Raw genomic sequence first — 12,113 nt, 5'->3', positions numbered from 1 at the left:
GTGGTAGTGAAGATAAAGATGATGATAATGGTGCTGGTCATGGTCGTGGTGGTGATGATGGTGGTGGTGGTGATGATGGCGATGATGATGATGGTGATGGTGATGCCGCCCGATGATGATGATGATGATGATGGAGATGATGATGATGATGATGATGATGGTGATGGTGAGTGATGATGATGATGATGATGGTGATGATGATGATGATGATGATGGTGATGATGATGATGATGATGATGATGATGATGATGATGATGATGTATGCATTTCAGGATGCTGGCAAACATCGAGGCGCGACTTGAGGAGCACCTCTCAGCCATCGAGCGGATGCCCCAGGAGGAGGTGAGCCTGCCTCAGGCTTTCTCCAGCTAAGCCCCAGCACAGGTGGAGAAGGCAGAGAAGGAACGAGAGAAGGAGCGACGAGCTCGCGTGCGAACTGAGAAGATGGCGGCGCAGAAGAAGCAGCAGGAGGTAACGGGGAGAAGAAGCGAGGAAGGGAAAGGATGGGAGTCAAGGGGAGGGAGGGAGGGAGGGATGGAGGAAGTGATGGGGCGGGAGGGGGATGAGGGGGAGCGGGAGAGTTACGAATCTCCGCAGGATCGTATCAACAAGTCGATTGAGCGATCGAAAGCTCCCGTGCAGAAGAAGACAGGCAAACCTGTGATGTTCCGGTACCCTGCCCTCTTCTTGTTTCTTTTTCTCCCTCCTCTCGTCTCATTGTGCCATAGCGCACCTCCGCCAGTAACGAGGAAGCGAGAGAAAGACATCAAGGAGGAGCGCAACTCAGATGAGGAGGTCAGTCCTTCTCTACTCCACTCGCTTCCTCTCAACCACCTGCTCCCATTTTCTTCCTCTGCCTCTTCCTCTTCCTCTGCCTCTTCCTCTGCCTCTTCCTCTGCCTCTGCCTCTTCCTCTTCCTCTGCATCTTCCTCTTCCTCTTCCTCTGCCTCTTCCTCTTCCTCTGCCTCTTCCTCTGCCTCTGCCTCTGCCTCTGCCTCTTCCTCTTCCTCTTCCTCTGCCTCTTCCTCTTCCTCTACTTCTCAGGTCCGCTTCTTTTCTCATTCGAGTCTGCAGGATCTCAAGGAGTTTCTTACCGAGTGAGAGAGGCAAGAGGCTTCTCCGTGATTTAGATTGTTTTTCTCTCTTCTCACTCCCATGTAAGTCAAGACTTAACTGATACCTCCCTAAGTATTCCTATTCACTCTAACCCTCATCCTGCCCACTGCTGTCCGGGCCCGGCAGGGCATCACTGAGGCCCGGGGCTGTCACGGTTCCGGGCCGCACCGGTGACCCTCCGATCGCGTGACCGTCGGCCCCGGACACCGGCAGTCCGTTGCTCATACAGCCCACCAATTTGACTAAAAACCTAGAGCACTATTTCCGGAGAATGGCAGGAAGGGTATAGATATAGAGGGATAGGAAGGGAAGGAGAGCGACTGGTAGGTAGAGAGGGAGGGACCGAGGGAGAGGTTGTTGTGCTCGGGAACGATGAATACGCCGAAAGACGGCACCGGGCTACCCACAGGAAGGCCAGAGCAACAAACAGGAAGGCCAGAGCAGGGAGGAGGGTGTGGTCGTGGTCTCGCATGGATAATGCCTGGTGTTATCGTTTGCATGCTCCTCGTGGCTGGACGTGACTCAACAGACTCGGTCCTCCTGACTCGTCGAGACTTCAGAGGAGATCCGACAATGCCCGCGCGCATGGACGGCTCATGGCAGGTGACACCAGCGAGGGGATTCCTGGGGAGAAGCAGGGGCGAGCCCTTGAGGCCCGTGGCCATGGAGGGGAAGGACCTGTGGCAGGCAGCAGAGCATGGCATCCGCAGGCTTGAGGAGATTTCAAAGCAGAGAGCCTGGGGGAGACGTGACAGGCCATCGCAACATTTCCAACGGAATGAGGATATGAACTCAGCATACGCCGAGGATAACCTATCCAGTCAGCAGGCACAGCAGGCACAGCAGGCACAGCAGGCACAGCAGGCACAGCAGGCACAGCAGTCACAGCAGCATATGCGGTTGGCAGAGCACGGAGGGTTAGATGGTTCAACAGAAACAATGGGAGAGGGTTCAGATCTTGGAAGAATCAGAAACTCTGTGCAGGGCATAAAGGATGAGCTGAGAAACGTCGAAGCAGAGGTGAGATGAAACGAGTCGCCAGGTGAGGTGACGGTGAGACAGGTGAAAAGTTTGATAGCTCTTGACTCGCCGCGTGCGAAAAAAATCGATTCGGTGAAGGAAAAGCCAATGGTTGAGGAGGACAGGAACGGAGAAAACGACAAGATGAACAATATTAACAAGATCAAGTCTGTCATCGACGTTCTTCAGAAGCAAGTAGAGCAGTTAAGCAGCAGCAGCAGCAGCAGCAGCAGCAAGAGGCAACTCGAGATGTCTTCCTCTGCTCAACCAGATGCTTCAGCTTTCGCATCGCCAGCCGCTGCTGCCCCTCCGAGGTCAGCTTGAGCGTCTGTTCCCTCGTGTGGGTTGTTAGTTGATGGCTGAGGGGCAGGTGGGCGATTCTCCCGTCCTCGTCTGATCGGACCTTTCCTGAGACGGGCGATGGCCTCGCGAGTCACTTTTACACCGGTGATGCTCCTCCTCCTCCTCTCGCTGCTCACCACTTGCTGTCAGACTCCTCCCCTCGCGACGCCTACAGGCGGCAGCTGCAGCATCTCGTCTCCTCCACTCCACAAGGAGGCAGCGAAGCTGCTGCGACTCGCCAGCAGCTCGCGCAGTTGGGAGGAGACTCGTTCGTCAAATTCTTTCACCCGGAGCAGAAAGAGACGGGGAGGGTGAGAGTAGTTGAGAGCAAGGGGGCGCATTCTGACGGCTGTCTAGACATACTATCACTATCACATCCCTGACTTCAAGGCCATGGTTTCACGTTCTCCCATGCTCGCAGACTGTGCTCACGACATGCGCAGGAGGAGAGGCGGAAGCAGACACGCCCTCCTTTTGTTCTACCCAAGCTACAGGTCGCCGCTGCCTCTACTTGTCATGTGCCTGACGCTCGCTCAGTGGAAGGAGGCTCCTCCTGTGCTCTCCCGCTCGCAACAGCTCCGCATGGTTCCCCTGTTGTAGTTCTTGTGTTTTGGCGTGTAATGTCTGGGGCAGGAGCAGCGGCAGGCGCTGGCAGCTGTGAAGGAGGCGATGCCGATGGTTGTAGATGCAGGAGGAGTTGTGCAAAAGCTAAACGAGGAGAAGGAGACGGGAGATTCCGTGCTGCTAGGATCATAGGGAGATTTATTGATTGAGATTACAATGTCAGACTTATCAATTGGAACACAGACTTCATCCACTCACTCCTGCAGCCTTCTTCATCACCAACATGAAATGCGAGATGACCTGAAGCACGTCAAGACTCCCGCCGCTTCCTTCACCTCCTCCTCCTCTTCTCACCCCGTTTACCAGCACAGGGTATATGATAATATCCACCATGAGCTCTTGGGCATCCCGTGTGCAGGCCCACAGCGTCAAGTTCTGCGTCCTACAGGCAAAGTCATCCTGTTGGCACTTCAAGTCTTTTCTTCCTCTTCCTCTCTCCAGTTGCCCTTCCCCAGCCCCCCCCCCCCCCCCCCTCCTCCTCCTCGCTCAACCCCCTGTGCTCCTCCTCACCTTGCCGCCTTCGCCGCCTGCATGCATCTATCCAGCTTGAGCATGTCTGTGCGAGGACCGAAGAGAACACTCAAGCTGCCGGCATGTCATTTCAACTTCAACTCGAGCTGTCGTCACCTCCTGCCGACAACCCTCCCCTCTTCGAGACCTCCAAACAGCGCGCTGAACTTTAAACTCATCTACCATACGCTCAGCAAGTTCAAGGGAGTAGAGTAGAGTAGAGGAACTACGGAATAGGTGAGCGAGAGGACTGGAGAAGGGAGAAGCTGGTGGGAGAAGGAGGAGCAGAGCAGCAGGAGGAGACGAAAGAGAGTAGAAAGAAGAAGGAGGACATGGAAGTAGAGGGAGGAAGTTGACCGATGCGATGCTGTAGGGCTTCTCTGACGACACAACAATCTTGGATCTGCCGTGAGAAGTCACACGAGGAGGATGGAACAGAAAGTGCGAGGAGGAGGCACCGGCCATCCTCGGCATCGGCGATCTTCTTGGGCACCCAGTCTCCATGCTCGATGAGAGCGATGCACTTCTTCTTGTCTGAGTTCGGAACGTCCTCTTGCCGGAACCCGACAGAAACAATCCTTTCCTCCCCTTCCTTGTTGTAGAGGACAAGTGCTATATGCCTGCTGTCACTGCTGCTTCCTTGGATAGCTTTCGCGAGCTCGACCGTGTTGGTCATGGGGCCTTGAAACATCCTCAAGTTTCTGCCGACGATCTCCTGCTCGTTGAAGCCGAACATCTCGATGACTGTCGGGCACGCGTCGAGAATCTTGAAAGGGGGCTCCAGCTCCACGTCCACCCACACGCCTTGCCCTATGAACTTGTTGTAGTTGAGCCTGGCGGCCGGTAGCTTGTCTTGCGAGGATGCAGCTCTGCTCCCAAGTCACCATCAGAGGACGAAGGATCAAGAGAGGGAGTAGGAGGGGCAACCAGACAGGCGAGATCCTACCCGACGTTGTAGAGGTTGCTTGATGCCTTAGAGACGAACTCTTGGAATGTCCTGGGGTCTTTAAGCCTCGTCAGTCATCATCCTCATCATCCTCCTCCTCCTCATCAGCTGGTGACTCACCGAGCAGCTTCCCAGCAGCTTGCGCATCGTCGGTATCATCTTCTTCTAACCCGCTGAAGTCGATCCCGTACTCCATTAAGCTTGTGCCCTCTGCAGGGGTTCAACCAGAAAAGACTTTGATGCCTCTAGTCGCTCCTGGCCCTCTTCTCCCTAAGCCTTCCTCCCCCCAACCACTCTGTCCGCTTTGTTACTTCCCCCCTCCTGCCTCCTGCCCCCAACGCCGTTTATGTCGTCTGCACTTGTCTTAACGTCACTTGAGTGGTGTATGTTGTCTCCTTATGATTTTCTCTGTGTTTTATCCCCTGCTCTTTCTCTCCTCTCTGTCCGCGTCTCTCCTTCCCGCTCCTCCTCTTACTGTAGCGCCTCCTCCACCATGGCCGCTCTGCTCCAACTCAATTTGGCGACAAATTCCTTAAAGTTTTGGAAGTTTCATAGTAATTTCAATATTTATGATCAATTTTGATTTTCAACCAACCAATTTGTGGTCAACTACAATTGTACCCACCCATCGACCCCCATCAAGATACTCCACCCCACCTCCGAGTGAAAGACAATGAAGGGGTCCACAAACTTCATCTCCATGACCTACCCCTGCTATTAACCATTTTTTACATACAATTCAACCCAAATTGCGGCTATCCACCCACCCCTTCAACATCTCTACTACCCCTCTACCCCTGCCTCTTCACCCACCCCTCTGTGATTTATCTTTATGCCCAAACCTCCGGGGGAATTCCGCTGGCTCACGAATGCTTCCCCCTGTTTCACCACCCCCTGTTTCCCCCTCACCACCCCCTCTTGCATCACACACCACCCCATGTGAATATAGGGTCCTCTTGTTGTTTGTCCTAGCATGGCGGGCGGATGGGAGGCGGGGAGCGGGCATGTGGTCTGGTGCGAGGGCGTCACGCATCTCCACCGCTTCTCTCCTCTCATCGCCGAAATGTTCAACACAATCTCCAACATAGCGACGCTCATGGCTGCCGGATACGGGCTCACAAGGGCTCGGAGGAAGCGTCTCCCGCGTGCCTTTGGTTTCTCGGACCTCTGCTTGCTCTCAGTAGGGCTCGGTTCCATGGTGTTTCATGCAACCAGAAGCTTCTACGGTGAGATGATGGACGAGCTCCCCATGTCTGCCATGGCTTTCGGCTACATGTGGTGCCTCAAGGGCACGCACAAGTACACCTCGGGGAGAACCTGGAGCCTGGTGTTGGCAGTTTACAGCCTGGTGGTGGCAATAGCTTGGGGGTCGTACTTGTTTTATGGTTGGTATGACGTCTTTACAACAAGCTTCACTGCTCAGGTGATCGTTTCAGCTCTGCTATCACTCGACGCCATTCGGCTTGCAGGAAGTCGGGAGGACATGTATTTGTGGTGGACAAGTTTATCCATGATCATTGTCGGAAGAGTCTTCTGGGGGATCGAGCGACATCTCTACTTCACTGGACGATGTCCCACATCCAGTCTCGAGTTGAGCTTCTGGCTTCACCCTGCTTGTAACATTTTTTGCTTGCAGCACGGGATGCTGGCACTGACAGTGACTCTACAGGGCATGCTTTGTCTGGCTGGTCTCATGCTTTCTGGTTGCTGTCGATCACAAACATCGCACACCAGGCGAGAAAGAAGCATGCGTAGTCCATCTCCTCGAGTGAAGGCATGCGTAGTCTATCTCCTCGAGTCAAGGCATGCGTAGTCTATCTCTTCGAGTGAAGGCATGCGTAGTCTATCTCCTCGAGTCAAGGCATGCGTAGTCTATCTCCTCGAGTCAAGGCATGCGTAGTCTATCTCCTCGAGTGAAGGCATGCGTAGTCTATCTCTTCGAGTGAAGGCATGCGTAGTCTATCTCCTCGAGTGAAGGCATGCGTAGTCTATCTCCTCGAGTGAAGGCATGCGTAGTCTATCTCCTCGAGTCAAGGCATGCGTAGTCCATCTCCTCGAGTGAAGGCATGCGTAGTCTATCTCCTCGAGTGAAGGCATGCGTAGTCCATCTCCTCGAGTGAAGGCATGCGTAGTCTATCTCCTCGAGTGAAGGCATGCGTAGTCTATCTCCTCGAGTCAAGGCATGCGTAGTCCATCTCCTCGAGTGAAGGCATGCGTAGTCCATCTCCTCGAGTGAAGGCATGCGTAGTCTATCTCTTCGAGTCAAGGCATGCGTAGTCCATCTCCTCGAGTGAAGGCATGCGTAGTCTATCTCTTCGAGTGAAGGCATGCGTAGTCCATCTCCTCGAGTGAAGGCATGCGTAGTCCATCTCCTCGAGTGAAGGCATGCGTAGTCTATCTCCTCGAGTGAAGGCATGCGTAGTCCATCTCCTCGAGTCAAGGCATGCGTAGTCTATCTCTTCGAGTGAAGGCATGCGTAGTCTATCTCTTCGAGTGAAGGCATGCGTAGTCTATCTCCTCGAGTGAAGGCATGCGTAGTCCATCTCCTCGAGTGAAGGCACTTAGCGTTGTCGCTCTCAACTGACCCCTCTGGTTTCCAATAGTTTTCTGTGGGGGTATCCTTGCACATATGTGAATAGCAAATGGCAGTTGGGGGCTGGGGTGGGTCAGATGGCTGGGAGCAGATTCAAATTGGTTGGGACCTGTTTAAGGGGGTAGGGTACTTCCTGGTAGCAAATAATTGTACCAACAGTACCAATTTTATAGTACATATTCGAGTACTGTTAGGAAAACTTGTACCAATATAGTTTATGCGGTACCTCCCCTGTTCAAACTATGATGCTTTGGACCCACCTGTTTCCCAGTGAAAGTGCCTTCTCCGATGGGGTCAAGTTTTGGACCCTACCCTGCCTCCGACCAACATAGACCACCCTTGTAGATCAGAGGGAGCTCTCAAGCCTTGCCCCTTCCCTTCCCTGGTTGCATATCCAAGGTTAGCAAGTGAATGTTACGCAGACGTGACTCATCTGCAGCAGAAGAGCTCAGACGAGGACAAGCAGAGGCATTCCCTGCAGAATCTGGTGTGAGCGCAGCAGTCTGAAAACATCTCTGTGATTGCAAACACATGTAAAGAGGGTTGATCATCATAGATTTTAGCAGCTTGAATAAGGAGTACTCCGCACGGACCGTCCGCTAGTGGCGCTGTACGATGGATGACATTGACTCTCATGAGCAATTAGTAGGAAGTCATGAAGCATGTCACGGAGACAGCATGATCTATACTTGTTTCATAGGAATCTGCTGCAAAGAGTCGGGCTTGAGGGCGGTCTGAGCAATATGCAAGAGTATTGCCAAGGCATGTAAAGAGTTTCAAGGAATACCAGTGCATTCATCAAATGGCAGTGATGAGGTACCACATGAAGGCATGACTTGCAAATTGATTGCATGTCGTGTTCCATTTGATGACTTACAATCAAGACGCTTTTGAGCGACAAAACGATGCCCCTTATAGCATTGTAAATCATATTTCATTTCCTTCACCTCGAGTCGAAGCAAGAAATTTTCAAGGTGCTGATATCTTTGTTTTGACTAGACTGACATGGTATCAGGAGCAGTTAATTGATGTTGGATCCGATTGAATCATGCAGACGACAATGGACATACCCTTTTGAATAAATCTTTCTTCTCATACCAGAGCTTTCTTGCCTCTTTCTTTGTAACCTAACATGTACAAAGCATTGGCATTTTCTTACACAAAGTAAACTGAGCCTGACCAGCTTCTCTTATTCGCTGCATTCTCGCCCTTCCATCATCCTGTTCTTTTCCTCGCTTGACACCCTTGGGCCAATGCGAGTTGCATGCTGCGATATCATCAATTGTTTCGGAACCAAGCGATAAGTGGAACAAAGCGCTCAGGTGCTATGCAGGCTGCAATACATCGCCGGCATTCCAACCATATGGATAAGTTTGCCAACTTTGCGCTGCTCATATTACTTGCAGCGAAAGTCAACCATTCCAGATGATAAGGACAATGTATGAGACTTGCGCAGAAGAATGTGCAAACACTTCCACACGACGGTGAGTGTGCACGATTCCACATACACAAGAATGCTGCGCAGAAGTATCTACCAATTTCTTGTCTAACCACTCTTTTGATGAATGAGCATCGACTTCTCTAACATGTACATCAGGTCATGCAGGCTCATGGAGAAATGATGATGTTGTTAGCAACAACTTGGCTTTGTTTTATTGAAGTACGTTGAAAACATCACCTAGGCCGCTACATATTCCCATGTCCGCTTTGCAACAGTTCTAAACCACGTATCACCATAAAGTTGTACATCATTCGACTAGTCCGATAACATCTTCATGTAGAGTCTCAGTTTCAAGCACAACGCGGTTTGGAGCGATACTGTGACTTGTTTGCCTGGTATGATTACATGTGACATGCTCTCTTACACAATTGAAGAGTATTGTGGAAAATTCAGTCAAGCGGTGCACAGTTCAGCCTTTCTTTCTTACTATTCATCAAACATAGTGTATCAAACAGATGTCATCGTGTGGATCGACGCAAAATAAAGATGAACTCGAAGTTCTGTCTGAAAAATGACCCTTTGCAAGTACTGATGGATCGAGAGCAAGTTCTTGATGCTATATCATTGAGAAGTAAAATGACAGTCATTTGCCAGTGCTATACGACTCGTATCTATCAGCTTGAAATATGCACACCAGAGTTTCATTCCATGAATCATCTTTCCTCCCGCATTCAAACTGAGAAACTCAGTGCTTGTCAACTCATGGGCATGGTTTCAGAGTTTGAATTTCCAGCAAGTTGAGGAAGGACAAGGCAGACAGAAGCGTCAAAGAAAGTTGAGGGTCATCAGGGAAGGTCTGATGAGAGTCTGAGACTCATGGACAGGGAAGGATAGGGATGCGCAAGTGTGGAGGGCAGGGAGATGGGGAGGGAGACACCCTCTGCTAAATGTATTTTAAAAGGTACCCATTACAGTACCAGACCAAGACCTGTACCCCCCACCCCCCTGTCGCGTCCGTTGGGTTCGAATCATTTGAAATACTACCACGCCTACCCATCAGGTTCTGGTACAAATCATTACTCCACTATACAAGGGCCTAAGTGATCCTATGCAAAGGCAATAGGAACAACTGTTTACTTATCTAAGCTCTCAATTACCCCCGGTTGCCGTTGAACTTGCAGCGCTGGAAATGGATTTTCAAACCTTCCAATCCTTGGATTTTTTACTCACACACAATTTTGTACTGGAAAACGCCTGGATCTGGTACAAATCCCAATTGTCAGCAAGTTCCTTGACCCGACAACGCTAGTAGTCACGAATGATGCGTAGTCTATCCTTTGCGTCTGTCAACGGGGGCCAAACCAGACTGGCGGGCCTGTGGCAGAGTGTCACCGTACAGAGCTGATCCATCACTCCCAGCATTCAAGTTCAAAAGTTCACCGTGAGTTGTCACTTCTACATCCGATCCGAGTCGCCGGAGTGAATCACGCGGCCCGGCGAAGTTGGCCGCAGGAGGCTGCCCGGCCCCGCCGGCAGACGGTACGGTCACCGGGTCGGAGCCGCTCGGACCGGCGTCCGAGACCGTCCGATCCGATCCCGGAGTCCGGGCCGATCACGGCAGGGGATCACTCAGTGAACGGTTTACTGCCGTTGCCGGCCCCGCCGCCGGGCCGGGGCCCGCCGGACGGTGAGTCTATAGAGAGCACTGCATTATGGGGTAGGGGTATTTTCTCTGTATCATATGGTAGGGGTTCATCATTAGAAATTTTAAATAATTGGATGGGTGGGGGTTATCGGCCGGTGGTGGTGTGGGTAGGGTGTGGGATGACCGGCATCAAGGTTGGTGATGCGGGAGAGGAAGAGGAGGGAGGGGGGGAGGGGGAGGGAGGAGGAGGCATGGCAACTTGGGCCCAGGAGTGTGAAGCTGATCGATCCGTGAGAGTCAGGCAGGATGACAGGAGGTTCTGACTCCAGTCAACAAGCAGGCAGTGAGCTCGGTGCCATGAAGAGAAGAAGCGCCCTACGCGACCCCAAGGTTGCAAAGCTCTACCAGACATTGCAATGACTGTGCGTTCTAGGTAGACTCCGCAACCCGAGTAGCCATGCTTCTTTCCCGTGGCAAAGCAGAACAAACACCCAGCATGCACACGGAGGCAGGAACCTTGACAGCATGGCGGCGAGGACATGCCACCCAGTCATACGGCCTGCATGTGGAGAACAAGGAAAGGTGGCGTGAGCCTGAGTCAAGGATACGGTCGTTTCACTGGATATCGAGCGGGGTACTTGATGTTGTCACCAGCACCGTGCCGGTTAACGTCCTGAATGGCAGGTTCACACAGAGGATGAAGAGTTTGACACGGTTCTGCTGCTGCTGGAGAAGAGACTAATAAGTCTTTGATCTTCGCTGCTTACGAGCCTTTTTGACGTCTTGCTCAGAACAAGCGCGAGCCGATCACATGCCGCGTGTTTACGACATGCTTAGAAGCTTGCGATCTTGCAACTATGAATATCAGCCCTCCCTTGGTGCTTGTGCACATGCAGAGGAGGCAAGACATTGCTCATGTCTCTTTGTCTTTGTTCTCACTCGTGCTCAGGACCACGCGAACTGCCATGGCTCACCCTCCTCCCTTCCTAAGGTACCTGGAAGTGTTACTCCCTCCGCTCTCCTGCTTGCTCCTCTCACAGCCTCGCAGGAGTTTGTCTGTCCCATATCGCATGACGTCATGCAGGACCCGGTGGATGCTTTTCTTGCCAATCGCCTGCTCTGACATGTCCAGGTCGTCGCGCTTGACGGACACACATACGAGCGCGAGGCGATCGAGGAGGAAGAGGCGATGTTGCATGAATGTGCGATACTGACATGTTCCATACAGTGGCTCAAGCGATCTTGTCGCTCACCGATGACAGGACAGGTCGGCTGCGCTTGTCTCTTCTTGTACTCATGTCAAGTGCAGATGATGATGGGCGACGAAGTCATCCCCAACTTCACTCTACGATCCATGATCCACAACTTCATCTCGATTGATCGCCGAGTCTCGTAGTACAAGTGAAGACTATGAGTCGATTTGCCACAGCCCCTGTCAAACCAGTCAACATGTACCTATGGGCAAATGCTTCACACCTCTTCGCGCTCAGCTCGAGCGTCTGGTGGCAGAGCAAAGCCTGATCGCAAGTCATGGTCAGAAGGAGGGACTAAAATCACGTTGCTGGGAGATACCAAACATTTTCTCCACCTTAGTCTTTGGTTCGCCTGATTATCTTCGTCAAGACCGCAGCAATAGTCCTCGCCCTCGCCCTCGCCCTCTGTCTCTCGCTCCCTCGCTCCTCCTCCTCCTCCTCCTCCTCCTCCTCCTCGTCATTGCCTCTTCCTCAAACGTTCAAGGCTCACCTGAGTACATCACAACCTCCCCAGTGCCACCGAAGCCATCGGCACCGCCCAAACCCAACGTGCCACCTGCATGAGTTGGTAAGGGAGCGAGTGAATTACAGCATACACATAGGAGTTGCACGGATGGATGGAT

At 52.3% G+C, this 12,113-nt stretch overlaps 5 protein-coding genes across 5 annotated transcripts in view; 4 read left to right on the top strand and 1 right to left on the bottom strand.

Annotated features, from left to right (window-relative positions):
- The window catches only part of GUITHDRAFT_76079 (hypothetical protein), a gene marked incomplete at both ends in the record, with an annotated part of 11,014 nt that extends 9,913 nt beyond the window's left edge, over positions 1 to 1,101 (top strand). The window contains 3 exons of the mRNA XM_005826707.1: positions 273 to 342; positions 385 to 471; positions 598 to 1,101. Of these exons, the coding sequence (XP_005826764.1) occupies positions 273 to 342; positions 385 to 471; positions 598 to 1,101 (661 nt within the window). The remainder of the gene's footprint in view (positions 1 to 272; positions 343 to 384; positions 472 to 597) is intronic.
- A 678-nt stretch (positions 1,102 to 1,779) lies between these two features.
- On the top strand, positions 1,780 to 3,234 carry GUITHDRAFT_114031 (hypothetical protein; the record flags this gene model as incomplete). Its single annotated transcript, XM_005826706.1, has 8 exons — positions 1,780 to 2,136; positions 2,179 to 2,450; positions 2,507 to 2,583; positions 2,629 to 2,789; positions 2,836 to 2,874; positions 2,922 to 2,972; positions 3,016 to 3,063; positions 3,112 to 3,234. The coding sequence occupies 8 exons, from the start codon at positions 1,780 to 1,782 to the stop codon at positions 3,232 to 3,234; spliced, it is 1,128 nt and encodes a 375-aa protein (XP_005826763.1).
- Positions 3,224 to 4,417, bottom strand: GUITHDRAFT_154290 (hypothetical protein). Its single transcript, XM_005826705.1, has 6 exons — positions 4,071 to 4,417; positions 3,970 to 4,015; positions 3,730 to 3,791; positions 3,613 to 3,687; positions 3,397 to 3,484; positions 3,224 to 3,342 (listed from the first exon to the last, which is right to left on the bottom strand). The coding sequence occupies exons 1-6, from the start codon at positions 4,346 to 4,348 to the stop codon at positions 3,289 to 3,291; spliced, it is 603 nt and encodes a 200-aa protein (XP_005826762.1). The 5' UTR covers positions 4,349 to 4,417; the 3' UTR covers positions 3,224 to 3,288.
- Positions 4,418 to 5,531: 1,114 nt separating this feature from the next.
- Positions 5,532 to 6,072, top strand: GUITHDRAFT_143177 (hypothetical protein; the record flags this gene model as incomplete). The annotated part of the gene is made up of 2 exons (XM_005826704.1): positions 5,532 to 5,981; positions 6,028 to 6,072. 2 exons carry the CDS (start codon positions 5,532 to 5,534, stop codon positions 6,070 to 6,072), a joined length of 495 nt encoding a protein of 164 aa, XP_005826761.1.
- A 4,339-nt stretch (positions 6,073 to 10,411) lies between these two features.
- On the top strand, positions 10,412 to 11,657 carry GUITHDRAFT_154289 (hypothetical protein). The gene is made up of 10 exons (XM_005826703.1): positions 10,412 to 10,431; positions 10,578 to 10,627; positions 10,671 to 10,871; positions 10,922 to 10,982; positions 11,029 to 11,138; positions 11,187 to 11,228; positions 11,286 to 11,327; positions 11,370 to 11,417; positions 11,466 to 11,504; positions 11,547 to 11,657. Exons 2-10 carry the CDS (start codon positions 10,595 to 10,597, stop codon positions 11,631 to 11,633), a joined length of 663 nt encoding a protein of 220 aa, XP_005826760.1. The 5' UTR covers positions 10,412 to 10,431; positions 10,578 to 10,594; the 3' UTR covers positions 11,634 to 11,657.
- The last annotated feature ends 456 nt before the right edge of the window (positions 11,658 to 12,113 follow it).

The sequence above is a fragment of the Guillardia theta genome (genome assembly GCF_000315625.1).
Source record: "Guillardia theta CCMP2712 unplaced genomic scaffold GUITHscaffold_72, whole genome shotgun sequence".
Taxonomy (NCBI): Eukaryota; class Cryptophyceae; order Pyrenomonadales; family Geminigeraceae; genus Guillardia; species Guillardia theta.
This window is presented reverse-complemented; position numbering and strand designations above follow the sequence as displayed.